The sequence below is a fragment of the Centruroides sculpturatus genome, unplaced genomic scaffold (genome assembly GCF_000671375.1).
Source record: "Centruroides sculpturatus isolate CEXI.00-Female unplaced genomic scaffold, Cexi_2.0 scaffold238, whole genome shotgun sequence".
Classification (NCBI taxonomy): Eukaryota; Metazoa; Arthropoda; class Arachnida; order Scorpiones; family Buthidae; genus Centruroides; species Centruroides sculpturatus.
In genome coordinates, this window is record NW_019384806.1 from 559,552 (window position 1) to 574,597 (window position 15,046).

The window sequence follows — 15,046 nt, forward strand, 5'->3', positions numbered from 1 at the left end:
TTCAACTTACATGTTCGGACGCGTCGTGTGGAATTGACACATAGCTACAATTTATTTCGTGTTATTTATTTCTGTGTTTGTTATATCTACGGAGATTCGAGAGACTCTATGTGGTGATTTCTTGTAACAATGAACGAATCAAAAGACGAGATAAGATTAACAAGAACATTTATTAGCTTACATACATCCGACTTGGATTTTACACACGTTGAGAAATTATACCCCGACTTACGCGAATTCGACTTACGCTGTTATTGCTCGGTCCCACCTATCGCGTAAGTTCGGGGTATTACTGTACACATGAAGAGATTTTTGACATTTCGAATCTTTTCGTGTTAACCTAACACTGCTTAAAGAAGCTCAAATGATTTAATTTTTTACTAAAAATTCCAGCAATTATAAATTATTTCTGGCATTTTCTTTCTTAAAGCATACTCTTATCAAATTTTGGTGTTTTGTGGATTTCTTAAGCAGGCAATATGCAAGATGTGTTCGAAATGTTCCAGAAATGGATAGTTAAATTTAAAAAATATCAATGATACAATTTCTGTGATTGTATCTTTGATGGTAGATGTTTGAGTTATAGAAATTATTATTTATTTAAATATATTTTTGTAATTAAAAGTTTTTTATTTTATTTAAACAGTGATTCATATCCAATGTTACTGGTAGCAAACAAAGTGGATTTAATTCATTTGAGAAAAGTGACGGAAGATCAAGGACGCGACTTGGCTGCCCAATTAAAGGTATAATAATATGTTTTATAATACAGTACAATATGATGTATCGTAATTTGTGATCAACTCAATTGGTAAGAATTAGTAATACCACAAAGCCTATTTAAAGTATGTCTATCTAGATATTAAATGAATAAATAGCATAACTATTTAAATAAGCAATATTCTCAGATATGACTTTAAATATACTCAAAAAATAAAGGTGTGTTTAAAGTTCAAAGGCAATGCGGTGGTACAATAGCAGAGTTCTACTATATTCACTGTTCTCTGCTCTTCAAGACATGCACTTTTGGTCTAGTGAAATGACTCCAAAGTTGAATGATGTTCAACTTTGATGCCAATGCCACACCATGCCAAGTCAGTTGCTAGTCAGAGTTTGACTATAAACCAATGTGTTTGTTGGCCCCAGCTGCAAATGGCTCCTTGAGACTCCATCCTGCCATCAAATTATATACTGACCTTAAGAGTTATCCAGATAAATAGTACAGTAAGGCATTCCAGATCCAGAAATGCATCTCATTTAGATTTCCTTAATGTATTATGGATTTGTTTTGATTAGGATGTCATAGCCTATCTCTCATTCATGCATGTTGACCCGACTGTAGATCCAGTCTGTATAAAATGGTTGAAAAGTCAGTCTGGTCATATGTTCGGATGCTATATGTCAAAACAAAATGGCAGTCAATGTCAAACATTCAGTAGGATGTCACCAAGTATTATCATCGCTCTTGAAGGTTTAACAGACATCCATTCTTGTTTCAGTATTATCTTTAAAAATCTCTGGCATGGCTTTGATCAGTTCTTTATAATTCAGCACACGTCTTACAAATGACATATGCACCTTTATTAAATTTATGTATCACATTTTCTATTTTCAGATCTCTTACATTGAGACAAGTGCCAAAGATCCACCACTCAATGTGGATGCTGCCTTCCACGAAGTAGTTCGAATCATAAGGTCAGTTAATTATTAAATCGGTTTTCCATTAACGTTACCCATTAGAAAATGATAATTACTTACGAATTTACAGTTACTGGCAATAATAATTAATGTGCTTGTCCCTTTAGAAATTTGCCGCCGCAGACCGATAAAAAGCGCCGCCGTGAATGGTGGAAAAATAGAAAATGCGTTCTTCTCTAGCGTAACGTCGATTTTAAATCCGGAGAAAAATTACGTTTTCGTGTGGAATGTTAAAAGTTGAAAACGAAATGTTATTCTGTCATTCGTGCGAAATCGTAAAACTATTAAAAAAAAAAAAAAAATATTGGTAGTCAATTCTAAATTGTTGTTGCCTACAGTTGCTTTGTGGTATATACAATATATATACTGTATGTATTTGTGCATATCTGTTTCACGTTTTCCATTCGATTATCGAATGACGACAATACGTTCCTGTAAATAATTTAGTTGCAGAATGAATTTACGATGTAAAAAATTTCCAAACGTGGGAAACCAATTCAGGAGATTTCATTTTGAAATTGTTAATTGACGAGATGCTAAATCAAAATATTTTCCTTTTTTATTTTTATTTTTTTTTTTCATTTTTAATTGTTAAGCATAATACGGTTGTAATTATAGTTATGTACGAGGACATGATGTTCCGCGTGTTGATGGAGGATGAGATTTTACAAATTTGAAATTGCAGCCACGAGCGCAAGTTTTTTGCCTACCAAGGATTGCTTTATCAGTTAGCTTACGACGAAACAGTCCCGCAGAGTTAGAGAACGGCATGTGCTAAATTTTATAGCCTCTTGATAGCGATTAACATTCAGAATAACCAAAGTTATTAATATCCTGTCATTTTCATTCGTCTCCGTTGATTGGTACGGCAAAAAACTTAAATTTCAAACGGATAAATATCTAATGTAGTAACTCTATCAAAGATATCGAGTACCAAAGGCAATTTTCGTTTACTAATAGCATCGCAAAAGGCGGACGAGCGGGAAGAATTTCATTGACACAGTTTTGGACATCACAATATCTAGATAATCATTTGCATTTTGTAAATACTGGTTCTAGTGCCATACCAGTACCTTCTGCGAAGGAAATTAGTTTATTGTATATCTATATACCATTTCAGAATGTGATGGTGTGTTTTATTTGGCTTTTTGCCAGAAATTTCTTACTGAAATATACTGTGTGTATGATTATTCATTTTATATACTTCTGTGATTTAAAGGCCATCTATTCTAATTAGTCGTTATTTTGCCGAGAGTAATCCATATGTTTTCGACGTTAAACGATTCTTTCAAAGAGATAAATTCCATTTTCTATCGTGATCCTCTCGTTGCAGCTGAATTAATGTATGTGTTGATTACTGTTGTAATCATGTGAAATTTTCTGTATTTTGAAAGAAAGAACTTATAATGAATATAAATTTCTTTACAAAATGTCGTGTGATGATTATTTCATTTATGTTTACACCTTAACATTTTTTATATTGAACAATATCATTTACAGTAGACAGATAATGAAGGAAATCGAGTAACTATGTCATTATCTGTGTGATATATCTACTGCCCTGAGTTTGGTTCTGCTCTGAATCCTTCTGATTTCTTGAAAGTTGTGAACTGAATTGTGTTGCGGAAGAAATTAGATTATAAAAGATGAAATATGACAAGTATGCATTCTCATTAATGCATCTATCTACCTTACATCTCAAACCAGCCCTTAGTTCGGAGGTAGTCCACCTGCATATGTAGGACTCTGCCCCTCTCCACTTGGCCATCCCATTGTGGACCCGGCCATATCCATTATTAGCTTGCAAAAAAGGCAGTTTTAGAAAAACCAGCTTTTAATTTTTTAGAACACTTTCTGGAGCTGTTAAACTGGACTACTGTATCTTCAATTATTTTATGCAGTGGATGTTTACTCCTGATATAAAGCAGAGTAAGACATTTTTGCTCAGACTGCTCTGGACAAACTAAGGATTTTTGGCTTTTGATTGGATTCGTGTTTGCTTTTTGGTCGGAGTTATGATTGGTTTATGTCACGTTTTTCACAAATTTCCTCTAGGAGGAGGGTTAACACAATGACTGTTGTACAAACTTCTTTAAATAAGTAAAATACAGAATTAACTCATAAATTTGTTCTAATTGGGTTTTTCAATGTCCAGTGGATGAAGCCACCAAATGCTAGTAGTATTTTTGTCTTGCCAATGGGCTGACTACCTGGAGTTTTCTGGGTTTTCCTTACCTGCCTAATTCCTAAATGGGACTTAAAAATCCTATGGGCAATCCACCCATGTGTTAATAATTCTAATCCACGTTTTGTATAATTTTCAATAACTTGATGTTTGTTTCTTATTGTCTGAAAGCAAACAATTTATTTGTGATTGTTGTATTGTTTTCTTCTGACATCATACAGATACAATTAATTATTTAATTAAACTGCCAAAGAATTTTCACAAACTCTCAATTGTTCATAATAACAATAATATCTGCCACGTTTAAGTGAATTGAATATTTGGCTGTAATATGCATTTCAAAAAATACTAAAATGTCCTCTACGGGTACAGCCCAAGCCACTGTTTTGATGTCAATGGAACCGGTTTTGAAAGACGGGCAAAAAGTTAAATCGGTGAAGTCGATGCTAAAGATCCAATACACCTACTCCAGCTAGAGTATTTGGAAAAATAATAAGGGAAAATATGCACTCGGGTGCAACTAGGCTGGGTTCATATTGGATCCATTCACTACCCGAAAAAAGGACTAGACTGCGTACTTTACTACGTCTGCAAGATATACACAACCAATAGCAGGAAGAAACAATTACAGAAGCTTTGAGATATGAGAGTGCATCCAAAGAAATAGGAGAGCAGAAAGTGTCTTTTCAACCAATTGTCAATTGTCTATGTTTCTGACCATGAGCTAAACCTGAAACTTTGAAGATGGTGAGCCAATAGCAAGTTGCCAACCTTCTCACCTTCTGTAATGAAAATCTAAACAGATCTGAAACTATTTGAGTTCCCCTAAATATTTTTGCACCAGGTACAATGCATACAAAAAATATTAGTCTTGACAATCTGGAGAAACAAAATTTTCTGTTTGGAGTGTCAATGGTCTCAGAATATGAACAAAAGTTAAATTTTCTCCCTAAATTCCCCATTCTGCTATTTTCCCAAATAGAATAACGGGACAAATAATACAGCATAATTCAACAAAAGATCACAAAACTATTTCAGTGCCATCTATCAGCAGAAAATATAAGCTTTTATTTGAAGTATTATTTTACCAGTCTTACATATATTTAGCAAAATATATGTTTCTTTAGGTTTTCTCCCAAATAATTAAATTTAAATTTATAATCGAAAGAGTTAGGAAAAAAAACAGTTAAAAAAAAAGGACAGGTTAGTAGTCGTATCGCCATCTATGGGGAAAGAATAGAGTATGGTCTTGTTTTCATAATAATAATAATAATAATCAGCGTTTACATTAGTAGTCAGAATTAATGCTTAAAAACATTTCTTAAATCGTTTTAAACAATATAATAAAAATAATTTATTAAAAACATATTAAATTTCGAAACTCGAAAATTAAATAAGTAGAAAAAAAAACTTTTTTTATCCACAGATGGCGCTAAGACAATTGAAATTTTTCATAATTTTGTCGCAAAACAGCAACATGCTGTTGATTTATAATATAAAAATTTACGTATTTTGTTAAAGCTTTTAAATAAAAAATTACTTTGTTGGAATTATTTAAATAAACTGTCGTATTTGCCATTAATTAACAGGATTATTACAGATTTCTTCGGCTTTGTCAATTTTACTGTAGTTCTTACTGTGCTCACTAGGGGCGTACCATTCGGATGAGAAAGCAGACGAAAATTAAAAGTAATAACTTTTAGACTGAAACTAAACAGAAAGACACCCAAAATAGCACTAAAGTTATTTAAAACATTATTTTTAAATAATAAAGCGCATGAAAGCAAGTTTAAAAAAAATCGGTCACGTGTCGTATCATGCACGAATGGGGTCTGACTTAATTAGCATTTACAATTTTTTAAATAAAACTAATCCTACTCTCAAAATTAAACTTTTTCGCATTTTAAAATAATTAATAATATAAAAAACGTTTTTAAAGAATATCTCTTAACAGATGGCGCCAAACGCAATTTCAAAGCGTGGCCTGGAAAGTTACACAACTCGTAACTGGAAATTTTTTACAATGTTTTGCTACGCACACTAATTAATAATAAATTATTATTTTATTCAAATTTATCTTTTAAATACAGATGTATTTTTATTATTATTATGAGCACAACTTCAAACTATGTAACAAATTTCTCACAAAATAGTCTAGACGCTCATGCCCAACTAGCTCATACGAGACATGTCTATAGAATATTTTACCGCTAATTGTGAAAGAAAGAAAAAAACTTTTGCCGCTATTTTCGAATCTGTTAATTAATACAGTATATACTATGCTGTATTATTAATACAATATAATCAGAATTTTCACGTGTATGCACTTGCTCGTGTTGAGTCTGGTTGAACCTATGTTATGCATGAAAATTGCACTCGGTAGCTGCAAATAAAGAATGCTCTAGAAAATCCCTTATGTAGAGAAAGAGGTCGCTCTGTTTCTATGGGCAATTTTCAAAATAATAGTCTATTAAAAAGAGTATAGTCTACATGGCTAGTGAGAACTGACTGTTACTTCAACACACGGACAATCTGCCAAGAGAAAGAAGTGCTTACTGGAAGGACTATAATGTGAAATTTGAGCATATTTAGGCGGTTTTCTTGAGTCTTTCTGCCCTGTGGGCACTAAGAGGGACTCTTTTAGCAAGCCCGCAACAGGGTGGCTGAATGTTGAGGGACGGGGACCTGGGGATCCCGGGTTCCCCAGGGCGTTAGGCTGCCACCTTGACCGCTCGGCTATCCAGCCGTCCACGTTTAGATGTTAGAAACGAGAAAACCAGGACCAACTACTATTGGTTTTATCCACTCGACTACTGGTGGACCACACCTAATTGTAATTGAATAAATTAAGGTTTTAATTGACTGATTAGTTTATTAGTTAAAGCTCCATTACATCAGCACATTAAAGCTACGTAGCGTTCCAGAATTACATTTATTACGAACGGGCCTGTTCTTTAATGCAATCGAGTAGCGTAATAAGGAACGGTACCACGATGTATCATTTATATACAAATCAGAGCATATTGCGTATAATATGTTTCTTTCTGTATTTCAATTGAAACTGGGATGTTGCAAAGCAAATAAAAATCATATAGGGTCACATCGACTACATTGAAAATAAGTATTAAGATGAAGCGACATAAACATAGAATCAGGAAAAATTTAATCGTTTAATGCATGGCTAGCGAAAGATAAAGATTTTCGACACTAGACGATGAAATACAGTATTAACGTTCGATTGAAGTAACTGAAGCATTAAGCATAAAATTACTAATTTTTACTTTAATTTTTTTCAATACGTTAAAAGCATAACTAGGAAACTTCGCGTCACTTATAATATTAAACTGGGTTTAAGTTCTTCTAGCGTACATCAAATGGTGCCATTGCTAACGTGGATATGACGTTAGTTTGATGCCATTTTGCTGCATCTTTTATGCTCCACACAACATTTTTAATCCAGCTCTACCTTTCCACGAATGTACTTCAATATCCGAAAAAACATAAAAATGAAAGACAATTTTCATATCTAGTCATAGAGTGTTAAGTACTGATTTTTAATCTATAATTATTTATGCTAATTAAATGAATTAGTATTAAATATTTTATTACGCTTCTATGATTGTTCATTGACATGAAAAATTGAACCGGAATAAGTCTGTTTCGAGTGGTAGCAGGTGAATCAATGCGAGCTGTTTTTAATCTTTCTTCCCCGTGGGTACTAAGAAGGCGTTTAACAAGCCCACTGTGAATTTAGACTTGATAAAAATGCCAGAATTTATAATGCGCTCATCTCACATAATTTATTATGAGTGGTGTAGGAGGGTCTTAACATATCAGGCACGGATTGCCCATTAAAACTTTCCCGGGATTTTTTTACTCGTCCAGATCCCGTGTTCCTCAGAGCGGTAGGTTGTCACCTTTAATTAACTGGGCGACCATCCACTCATCATAGAGAATCGATGTTTAAAGAAGTAACTTTGATATAATTTGCGTACCAAAATTTAACTATAATCAGGCTTTATCACAGAGGCCAGCAGGAGGAATTTTGATTTACGGAAGCCCCAAAAATATTTGTAACAAATCATTCATTTTAATTGACTTCCTTGTTTATTAAGAAGGATCTTTTATATCATTAATTAAAGCCTTAGAATGGTAAGTTACCCTTCCCTGTTGGCTTCTGAAAAGCCCTAATAATAAATAATGAATTAAGTTAACTCAAAGAAAAAGGGCATTACAAATTAGCCTAGACTTACTTAAAATATCGAACTTCTTTCTAATGTATTGAGAAATTCTTAATTTCCTGAATAAACCACAATATGTAGTTTATTCTGGATAATCTCCATAAAAAAAAATTGAGGAAGTAGTATAATATTTATCCCCATTTGCAATATTCTTGATCTCACCTTTCATCCTATTCATTATAGACTTGTAAATTTGATCACATTGAAAGCAGCAGCAGATTTATAGATTAAATTCAGGAGAAAAGCGTACAAATTTGTTAATTTAAACTTGTTAACTGTAAACACTCATTTTCTCTTCGTTTAGCCAATTAAAGTGAAATTCAGTCATGCGTAAACTGAATGCAAACTTTACTTTGTAATTCGAGAAGATTGAGGAAACTTTAATATAGTTTATATCATTTCCCGTGAGTAGTTTAGAGTGTGGATGATTCATAAAATATCACATCGTGAGATGAATATCAAATGAATGGAAGGAACCAACTTACCACAAAATTAGTGACGTTTCTCACCCCCGTTTTTTTCACTTATAGCCTTTGCTTGATGATTCTTCTTTTTCATATCTTTCTCCTTTTCTTCTTCATCCTTTTGTATCTTCTCTTTCCTAATTTGAAGTCTTGATATCCTGAAAATAATTATTATGCAATTATTGGTGTATTAATTAAGAATCAAAGCACCAGTTTGTTCTGCCAAAAATAGGTTTACAACATTAATAAATCGTATTGTGTACTGGCACAATGAAGTGACGTTTTTCTCAACACTGGGCTAGTTGAATCTTTTATTTAGTTATACTAATGGATGTGAGTAAATTAAAAAAAAAAAAACATTTATTGATTTATCAAACGTAGTTCCTGATTACGAAACAAGAGGAAAATGTGCGGAAGGAACACAAGCCGTTGTGGATATCTCTAGGGAGGGTGAGGCTTCCGATAGCCTATTTCTAGGTCAGTTATAATTTCCGACTATACGATAACGCGTACAAGTTCAATAAACTTGTTAAGTGTAAACATATTTTTCACTTAAAACTTTTAAATTAATGCCAAGTTTTATTTTACAATTTTTCTTCTGTTTCTAATTTGCATGTATTCAATTCCTAGTTTATTAAGGCATTCATTCCATTTCTGTATTCTTCTCTGTTATAAGATCATCATCGTTATAATAACGTAACTACAAAGATCTTCAATATCTCTTGTAGTCCGTTCTTTTATTGTTCTTACATTGTTTTTCCTCTTGGTCTGTGTTCCACTTCGACACTTTCCATCCCTAAATTCAATTCAATATCAACAAACATAACTAAAAACATGTTCAGAATATACGTATGAAATAAATTTTCCTTTGAAATTTAAATATTTCAACTTTTAACTTTCATTTGTATACGAACAGAATTCACATACGCTATATAATTTGCAATTATAAAACATACGAAATTTACAGAATTTAAATTATAATGACACAATTAAATATGGCACATATGTAAAATGGCCGCCCGCCATTTTGTAAAAATTATTTATATTTAAGTTTTATCGAAATTATTATATTATTTTATATTAGTTTAAACATTGCGAAGAATGTTCAGACAATTTACAACAATGATTTAAATATAAAATTCGCGCGAGTGTTATCTGTTGACGTTGCAACACGAAACGGGTTTTAGCGGTGTGTGTACGGGGAATCCAATTTCGATTCGTCGATATCCAATCTAACCGACCCTAATTCGGTTTAATTTAATAAAATGTTGCCAGCCCGAACATAAAAACGGACTTTTTTAAGTGAAAAAACATAAAAAAACATTTAATAAATAAATTATATCATTTATTACTTTTAAGTGTATTTGTATAGCGTACGTAATAAAAATAAATAAAATTCGATAAATTATTTATATATATTTTTAATATAAAAATCTGGATTGAAGATGATTTTTTTACAAACCGGAAATCGTCTGCAGTCGTACAGAGGGTCACGTGACCGCGTTGTTGACAACCGCCATTTTAACGAAAATCAAAGAGGGGCGAAGGAGTGTTTCGTGTTTGGGTGAAAGAACCGGAAAGTTATTCTAGCGAATTTGCTAAGCAGGAAAGTAAAATTGGTAAGTTTTACGTATAAAAAAAATCCCGTTTCGTGTTTAATTTGCGAGTATTTTCGTATAAATTCCGGTTTATTTTTTTCTTTAAAATCGTATTAATGGCGACAGTTGCCGAATGGTTACTTACTAAGCCTATTTTTTCTTTTTTTTTTTTTCGTTTTCCAGGGTTAAAGGGTCATTTTAAAAAGCATTTTTCTCCTTAATTGTACTAAGGTTAACTCCTTTTTAAATATTGTATTGTTTAAAAAGTTTTTTTAAGGGAATTATGTCACCATTAAGTGATTGTTGAACGTGAAAGTTTAATAGAAAACTAGAGACAATCGTTCTACTGTTTGCTTTCTTGTTAGTAGCCTGACTGAAAGACTCGATTGTTCGCTTTTGTAAAAGTTTAATCGCCATTTCTGAACTGTAATAAAATGAAATATTGCACTAGATTTTCTATAAATACATACGTATTCGTTTAAGTGTTGTGATCGAGTTGTGTGTAAATACCGAATGCATTTTTAATGTCGTTACCGTATATTTACAGATCTACGGACGGTAGTACTAAAATACACAATTCAGTCTGTAAATATATGTATTTGTGATCTTTTCGGCCAGGAGGAGTATCGTTTGTTTACGTTTTAAGCGACTGTTTAAGAAATTTGGTCGTCGGGACTTAAAACTCGAGATCGGAACGGTGTTTTATGCGCGTCGACGGTAGTCGAAGCCAGAACTACCGTGGTACGTAAAGACCAGGACTGTGGAGTCGGAGTCGGATGGTAAGGAAGAGTTGGAGTCGGTAGATTTTTACGCGACTCCGCAGCCCTGGCAGGACTGCAGAGTCGGAGTCGGGAAGTTTTGGTGTTTTAGCCGGAGTCGGAGTTGGATTGTAAGGAAAAGTCGGAGTCGGTAGATTTTTACGTGACTCCACAGCTCTGGTAAAGACGCGCTAATGCGCCTTGCTTTTCTGTCAATTAACTACGTTTTAGTGACAGTCTACGAAACTTGGTTTCGTGTCGTTTACGAACGAACAAAATAATTGCTTAATTTGCGTACTTGGTAGTTATATTAAAAGAAAGGTTCGATCTCGAGTTATAAGTTCTGGATGGTTGTCTTTTGAGACGAGGTTTTTTGGCTAAACCAAAGGCCACTGAGCCACGGCCCGCGAGATCGGTTCGTCTGGCCTGTTGCCACATTGTGCCGCAAAGGAACTAAAATATAATTACAGTAGAACCCCTCTAGTCTGCCCTCGGCTAGTCCGTCACACCGGTTAATCCGACTGTGGTCGGAGTCGAGAAACTTGTCCCAACTCGTCGGCGACTCACCGTCCATGGCGTTTTTCTGTGTTCATTACAGTATATGTTTTACATTGTGTGTACATGTACAGTTTTGTGTGTGTTTTCAACATGTCAGGAGTGAAATGTAAACGCGTTACTCTTTCATTAAATGAAAAATTAGCAGTGCTACAAAGATTGGACAAAGGGGAAGATTGTTTATTTTACTTTTTTCTGATAATCCGACCTTTTTTGCATTCCGACCAAACCCCCAGTCCCAAAGGTGACGGATTAGAGGGGTTCTACTGTACTTATATGGAAATATCATAGAGTATAGGTAAACTTACCATGTAAAACAAATTAAAATAATTGTAAGTAAAAATGCCAAAATTGGTCCTATCTGATATTTGCATCTGACAGTAATATAATTTTTAGATAAATCGGTGAAATAAAAAATTTGGTGACTTTGGATATCAGAGCTTTTTGTATAAGTACCGGTACCTCAATGAAGTTTCTAAGGAAAGCGATTATTAGCTTGCTGCAGCCATCGTGTTTGTGTATTGGTAAATAAATGTCAAACATCTTAATTTTTTTGTGTATTCAGTGTCTGTATTGAATAAAATGGTTATGCGACCCGTGCTCGTCATTCTCGGTTATCTGGCCCGCTGCGAAAAAAGTTTGGTGACCTCTGGGCTAAACGATCGATAGACCTGGCTACTTGAACTGGGCGATTACTTTATTTCTTTATCGTATTGTAATGAGTAAATAAAAAATGATTGTTATATTATAATTTGATTAGTTACAAACAGAGTTGTAGAAAGTGCATTTAGTTGGAAACCTTAAAAATCTCTGTTCTTAAGGATATCTTATCAGTATTGTTTGCTGTTCAAAGTGTATAAAAATTAGTAGAATACAAAGTAAACTTTTATATTTCTCAATTGTTTTGTTTTTGTAAAATAGACATTTATATATAATTGAGAATTACTATATTTTAATAGAGTATATTATTCTAAATTCTTTGGTTTGTTGGTTGTTCGCAATTATATTATTATAGCCTATTTAAGAATATTTTAAATTTTGTAGCCTGTATAATTATAATTGTTTTGATGTGTAATATTTCATGTATATATTATAACATTTATTTTAAATTCAAAGTTTAATTGTACATTTTATGAATTATCATTGTTATTCAAATTGATGTGAAGATTGAAATTGCCAAAAATGTTTTTGAGATAAAATATATTTATTTTTTTTATCCTTCTTTAAACTTCATTTTAATGAAGAGATTAATTAATTTTGTGTTTCCATCTTGAAAGAATTGCTTGTTTGTCTGATCCGAAATATCCTATTATATATCTTATTGATTTGCTTCGATAAATGTTTCGTCGTAATGATCATTTACTCCGCCAACCTTATTAACTGTTATGATATTATAAGAATTGTATTACTATTTTTAAATTATAGAATTTTCAGTTATAGTTTTAATTTTAGAGTTAATACAGAGAATTATTTTTGTTGAAATAAGAACTTAAATGATAGAAACAATCAAGAATTTTAAATAAGATTAATTGAAAACAATAAAAATTATTTGTAATATTCTGATGAGTTAATTTAGCAGATTTTGAAAAAAAATTTTAGCATTGAAATATATTGTTACATCATCATAAGATTTTTGAAATTTTAGAATAGTTTTATTCAGTTAACTGAATTTAAATAATATATTAAAAATTCTAAATATTCCAAAACTATTTTATATTTTGAAATTATAAAATTTGCTAAAAAAAAAGAAGCAAATAAATATTATTATATTTGCTTCTATTAATATTATTTGAACTTATTGTACTTTGATAGAGTAAATGCTTTTATTGTAATCATTTATAAAGATATTGCTACCATTCAGCAGTTTGAATTGTTTATTTTTCTGTTAGTTGTATGAGTATTTCACATAAATTGCTAATGTTATCTGTCACTTTCTAATGAAAATAATGTCCCATTCAGTAGACAACATGAATGGTTATTTATTTAAAAACATCTTTTACAGATATATTTATTACTTAAGAATCAATTGTCAAATATAAGCACAAACTTTGGATTTAAATTCCACTCTGGATCAATCAAATTTCTAAGGTTTTAATTAATTCAAAATTATAAATCTTTATACAAGATGATGTAACTACCAACCTTTAGGTCATATTTTATCAATTAATTAATTAAAATTATCTCTGGTTTAGCCAAAAATAATCTGACAGTTTAGAATTTGCCATTTGATATAAAAATTATGACGACAAATAATAAATTTAATTATAGCAATAAAATTAATTAAAATATAATTAAATTACTAGAAGTTTTATTTTTAAAGAAATTTAAAAAATATATTCATTTGTATATGTAAGCCTTAATGCTACCTTTAATAAAATCCACCTTCTACACCCAGGTTCTAACTGGTCTCTAGTAAAACACCTAGAGAGGCTAGAAATTTAGTGTCCTACAAAAACACTGCAGTTAACTATAAGGAGGCTGAGATTTTCGACATGTGGAAATTGTTTGAAATATCTTTTTAGTCCAACACACATTTTTTTACACAATTTACATGCAATGGCATCAAGTATGACAAATTAGATTCCAACCAATGATGTTACATTCTTTATTTTCAAATTGTATTCTGTTTTTTAAGTTTATATTTAATGTAAACCTGATGATGATATTTCAAAATTGTTGAAAATTTCTTCTAGTGAAGTGAATTTTTGCTGGATTTTAATAATTACTGTGTATTTTCTTTATATGTAAGGCTTGTGTAGTTAAATAGGTATTTCTAACATACAATTTAGATATGATTCTAACATAGTATAACCTAGGATCTTCATAGATGAGAATAATTGACTGTCTTTAAGAATATATTAAACTCTCTAGATATGCCTTACTTATTTAACCTGTTTAGTTGGTTAATCTTTCTGTAATTTATAAACAAATTACTAGAACCTCCAGCATGTTGGACCTTGTACTATGTATCTATAACCTGATATATTGTAAGGTTATTCATGTTATATTAAGTAATATCAGAGAACAAGATCCTTTTCAGACTAGGTATATATACTTACTTTAAAATTTTAAATGTAAAAATATTAAAGATAGCTTAAATTTATAGATTTTTTGTAATATATACTTAGAGTTTCCTTTAATTAAAATTATTATGCTTGATGATTATATAAATTCTGTAATTACTATTTAATTTTAAATATATCTCCCCTATCTCTACTGGATACATTAAAATTAATATTTTGGGTTTACCGGTACTTGATTAAAAAATTTCTTAAATATCAGATTTATCATTAATCAAAAATGACATATTTATGTTAATTTGTGATTATAATAATTAATTATAAATATATTATATAATAATTGCATATACAATTAACATAAGTATGTCATTTCTGATTATTTGAATAATTAATTAATTTAAATAATTCATTGAAAGGTAAATGATATCAATTAAATGTTTTAACAGATTTTCATATTTTTTTATTATTTTAATAACAATTATATAATAATTATTTTATTTTATTACAATTATAAAATATATATATAC

The 15,046-nt window shown here is 31.3% G+C and overlaps 2 protein-coding genes across 4 annotated transcripts in view; both read left to right on the plus strand.

The window, feature by feature from the left end:
* LOC111629672 (ras-related protein M-Ras-like) overlaps window positions 1-3,128 on the plus strand; it is a 30,454-nt gene extending 27,326 nt beyond the window's left edge. Inside the window, exons 3-5 of the mRNA XM_023373556.1 lie at window positions 647-746; window positions 1,616-1,695; window positions 1,806-3,128. Of these exons, the coding sequence (XP_023229324.1) occupies window positions 647-746; window positions 1,616-1,695; window positions 1,806-1,878 (253 nt within the window). The 3' untranslated portion in view covers window positions 1,879-3,128. The remainder of the gene's footprint in view (window positions 1-646; window positions 747-1,615; window positions 1,696-1,805) is intronic.
* Window positions 3,129-10,081: 6,953 nt separating this feature from the next.
* The window catches only part of LOC111629675 (tyrosine-protein phosphatase non-receptor type 4-like), a 98,523-nt gene continuing 93,558 nt past the window's right edge, over window positions 10,082-15,046 (plus strand). For all 3 annotated transcript variants that reach the window (XM_023373559.1, XM_023373560.1, XM_023373561.1), the window contains exon 1: window positions 10,082-10,207. The gene's annotated coding sequence lies outside the window, so the exon portion shown is untranslated. The remainder of the gene's footprint in view (window positions 10,208-15,046) is intronic.